Source organism: Mus caroli, chromosome 12, assembly GCF_900094665.2.
Source record: "Mus caroli chromosome 12, CAROLI_EIJ_v1.1, whole genome shotgun sequence".
Lineage (NCBI taxonomy): Eukaryota > Metazoa > Chordata > Mammalia > Rodentia > Muridae > Mus > Mus caroli.
The window spans coordinates 69,453,417-69,458,174 of NC_034581.1; the positions used below are offsets into that span (position 1 = coordinate 69,453,417).

Genomic DNA, 4,758 nt, shown 5'->3' on the forward strand with positions numbered 1-4,758 from the left:
GACAGGGGGCTGGAAAAGAGTACTGTGGGAACTGCACCAAAAAAGGAAACAATTGGTACTTTGGCTTTCCTATTGAGGGCCCGGCGCAGTTCAAAATCATTATGTTTCTTCCCCACCTACGGAAACGTGTGTTCAGATAGAAATCTTATTATGACTAATGTTGCAGGTTGTTAGCTTAAGCTCTGTCAGGGTCATTGTCACATCCTGACAAAGGTTTGTAAACCTAATCAGAAATGGCATAAGTCACACTTCAAACAAACCAGTTTCTGTTTCAGTGACCCTCTTACGGCTTCAGACCAACTGCTAGTTTTGAATGTAGCTAAAGTCAGAACAGGGATTCCTGCATTCTGCATTCATTTTATTTTTTTAATCATCATTCAGCTTTGAAGGTATTTGCTATACTTGACTCTGACAAATAAGTCACCCAATACATCTCAGAAGCCAAGGTCAAGATACCTTCCACAATACAAAAGCTAAAACAAACGAGCCCTCAAACCTCAATTCTAAGGCTGATTCTATAATTATTTCATTTCTTTTTGCCTGTGGTAGGTAGGTATCTTAGCAGAACAAAGAGATACACGACCCTGGAGATGTCCACTTTTAGTAATGGAAAAGAAAGCAACTGTAAGCCACAGTGCCGAACACATAGCCCAAGAGTACTAGAAGAAAGGAGTAAATCTTTGGGACCTGTGAAGAACTTAAAAAGCAGTGCTGTTTTGTACTTTTCCAGACTGATTGTGGTAACTCTTTTCTCTATAATGTTAGAGTGACTAAGATATAGAAAACTACATAAAATTGCATATGAAAGAGCAAAATATTTTCTTTGATTTTGTCACCGTCTTTTGTATATTCATTTCTATATGTATATATGCATATATAATGCATATATCAGTAGTCTACCAGTACACAAGAGATTGACATACATTTTCAGGGTAATGCAAACGCTACCTTCTTATTTTCGATATTAAGTTTTATGCCATCACCAACTGAAAACCACACCCCCAGGACGAACTCCAGAAAACATGCTGGAGTCCTAAGAAAATGCTTCCACGGATTCTCAGAAGGGGTGTGCATTTCATTCTGAGTGTTTGTTATCCAAGGGCCTCAATATAGGAAACACAACATTTGTGACTTCTCTTTTGGTTGACAATAGGCACTTTCTCAGAATAGGAATTATTACCTGAAAGACTATGACATTTAGCCTCATAAGCCTTCTTGTAAGTGGATCTGCCTGAGCCATAGTGGTCTATTATATCAACTTAACAGAAGGCCAGCATTGCAACTGTGTGCAAAAATGCTCTGGGAAACCGTACTCAGAATACAGTCATAGAAAAACAGTTATCTTAATAAAGCAACTCTAACATTACCTTCTAGGTTGGTTATTTAGTTAAGTTAACCTCATTGCAATAAAACTCATGTGTCATCATTTCTGTACCCAGATTTCATCCTTTCTAAGTCACAGATGTGCAATTAAAACATGTCTAATTGCTTATGTTCTTTTAAAAAAGTATATATCAGTAATAGTTAAAATTTTGATATGTTTCTTTGCTAAGAGCCTTTCAACATCCCCCTTTGAACGAGCTTTGGAAATGCAAATGTAGAACATTCATCGCCTTTGGACAATCGACATATCTAACATATTGTTAAGAGGCCCATATACCCTGTGGTGCAGTGTTTCTATAATAATATACACTATATTAACAATTGAGTATTTATGGTGTTGATCAAGTCAGCTCCCAAGATGACAGTTATTCTCCAAGACGGAGGGAGCAGGGAATTCTTTACATAAGAGCTAATGATTACTATCTAATACAATGCTAAAGAGGAGAGGTATCATTGAGTGGAGATGCAGTTCATGCACAAAACCCATAGCAATAAGTTCTCAATATCCAACAGTGGCATCAGATGTAGGCAACGAAATAGTCATCTCAATGGAGCACACATTGCCTGTAGGGAAGAGGAACCTAACACTAAGTTACAGAGAAGTACCCTATGGCATGAGACTGTAAAGTGGTCTGACAGCTTCAGAAGCCGAACCCTCCCTTGACATTAATCTATAATTTTAACTAAACAGAATAGTGAAGAAATGACAGCTCAATATACTCAGCCTGAGATCAAGTTTGTCATGGCAACATTGGCAGGTTGGACCCTGATTCTTCAAAGATTACATTGCCTTAGTTAACAAAATTCATACTTTTTTTTATTACAGAATAGAGATTATAAATAAATGTAAAGTGTGCATGCAGTCAACTGCATAATGTACAAGCAATATCTATGTTTTGAATAATTGTCTTTGGCAGGCCAGAATCCAGCTGGACATGCAGTATGTACATATCAAAATCCATATTGTGTTCATCATATTGAAAGCAAGTGAAAATATATATGTATATACTATATATACACACTTATGTATATAGATGTATATACTGTTTTAAATATATTAACAAATATATATGTATATATATATATTAAAAGTTGATTTCGTCTTTGTCAGATTCAGGTGACTCAGGCCTTGAGACACTAAAAATATCCTGACATGGTATTTGGGGAGGTACTTGGAGTGGAATTTGGGGTTTTGGAGAAGATGTCTGGGGTACACTTTTCTCTGAGAGTAGTTTTAAAATCTCTGCCACCTGCTTTTCCAGGGCAGTCATTCTGCAGCTTAGCAGCTGGATGTCCTCTTTGAGTTCATGTTTGACTTCCTGCAGTGTGGTTTGTAAGGCCTGCTCGGGGATGGGGTAGAAAGAATGCTTGACATCAGCCTGGCTGGGACTGTGTTCTAGAGGACTTCGGGCCTCACCGGCTTTATCCAAACGAAGGTCACTTTTTGTAATCCCACTGTCACAAGAATCCGTTTTCCTTAAGGGGTTCTTGGTCACACTGTTCTCTGAGTCACTGCCCTTGGGGTCCTCCGACAAGAGCCCCATCGACTCGGCTTTGGTGACATTATTCCAGTCTTCCTTTTTCTCCTCCTGAGCCCCCATGTTGTTCTTGAGTCTCAGCCACCCCTTCCCATTTCCGTTTTTCATCCTGATGGGGCTGCTGACCTTGAGACATTTGGGTTCAGCGCCACCATTGGGCTTCAGTTCCATGGCATCGCGGTTGTTCTGCTTAAGAGACTCGCTGGTTTTCACATACGCCAGAGATGTCTGGATGGGGGTAATCTGTGATACGGTGACCACACTGGTACCTGTGATGGAGGCTCCGTTCTGCAAAGGGCGGCTCTCGACCTGAAGCTGGCTCCTCTCAGGATCACTCTGCGCAGACCCCTGGTTCCTCAGTTCTTTCTGCTGTTTGAACTTCTGGAAGAGCTTCCTCACTGGGTGGTCCACGGGGATGCTCAGAGTCACCTCATTCTTCTGCCGCAGCCGCTCCTCCTCCTCCTTCTTCACATCACTAATTTTACGGAAGATGATCTGGAGAAGGGGAGAGATGAGCAAACCATGGTTACAGAAGCAGATGGCTCTATAATTATGTGACACTGTGTTGGGTGTGCTTTGCTTTATAGTGAAGACATCTGCACATGCCTCACGTCCTTTTCCTAAGGGAAAATTAATTCAATTGCCACGTAACAATTCAATATACCCAAAATCTAACACAGGGACACTGACTGACTACAATCTTACACACCAGAGGGGAAAGGTGGTTGAAACAGTGTAAAAGTAATTCATGTCCCCATTTAAAAGAGTATATAAAATATATTCTATATATTAGTGTATATATATATATATATATACACACACACATACACACATATATATTAGTATATGTGCATTTGTGTACATACAAATATATATTCCTTACATTTCCTTGGGACATATCATCATTTTAGTATGGTTTCTCCTTTTCTAAGTGTGTTTTGAACCCATTTTTTTAAAATTTTATGCAATTTTATTTCATTTTAATTATACACACACACACATATAAAATCTGAAAAATCTAAGAGGTTTTTTTCCTTTAAAAATAATAATATTCCAATTTTGTGCATCAAAAGACAGTACAGTAATCCTAATTATCCAGACTGAGCTCTCAATGGTTTCGTGTCACTGTGAGAGGATTGAGTTAGCCAGAGCCGAGCTGATTCCATCACAGGCTACAAACTGGGCCTTCTGTTTCTCAAAACTGGAAAAGTCCACAAACAAGACAAGTCCAGGAACACCCCCACCCCTCCGTGGACAGCCAATCAGGAGCTGTCAGAAGCTGTCTCGCCACCTAGCTTGACCAACCTCAAGGACTGCCAATGAGGAGCTGTCAGAAGCTGCCCCGCCTCCTAGTCTTAGCTATATCGAACCCATTTTAATATTATCCTCTGTAAATGGATAGGATAGCAGGAGTTCCAGATTTCATGAATACTGCAAAGGTATGAAGTTCTCCAGGGAGATAAGCAGGTTGCACAGCAAGGGTTGGTTCGAGAGTGTATGCATTCCTTATGTATATGAGGAACCTGTAAGGAAATGTTTCTAAGAAACAACTGACAGATTAACTCAGATCCTTAAAGTTACTGTTGAATAGACCACCTCAGAAACACTTGAATTTCCATCTCTGAAATGTTCCAAATATACAAAATTTGATCATATGACACTTTTGATTGAAACAGAATTCTAAATCTTAAAACTCTGGATATTTTAGATATGAAATTCAACATATAGTATGTGTGATGTTAGGTGGACATCCCTCAGTAAATAAGCGTGCTATTAAAATCTCGTGAAAATTATGAAATTCCTAGGCAAGTGGTTGGACCTGGAGGGCATCATCCTG

The 4,758-nt window shown here is 39.4% G+C and overlaps 1 protein-coding gene across 1 annotated transcript in view; it reads right to left on the bottom strand.

The window, feature by feature from the left end:
* Positions 1–1,536: 1,536 nt before the first annotated feature.
* Kcnh5 (potassium voltage-gated channel subfamily H member 5) overlaps positions 1,537–4,758 on the bottom strand; it is a 276,043-nt gene continuing 272,821 nt past the window's right edge. Inside the window, exon 11 of the mRNA XM_021179089.2 lies at positions 1,537–3,416. Within this exon, the coding sequence (XP_021034748.1) occupies positions 2,469–3,416 (948 nt within the window). The 3' untranslated portion in view covers positions 1,537–2,468. The remainder of the gene's footprint in view (positions 3,417–4,758) is intronic.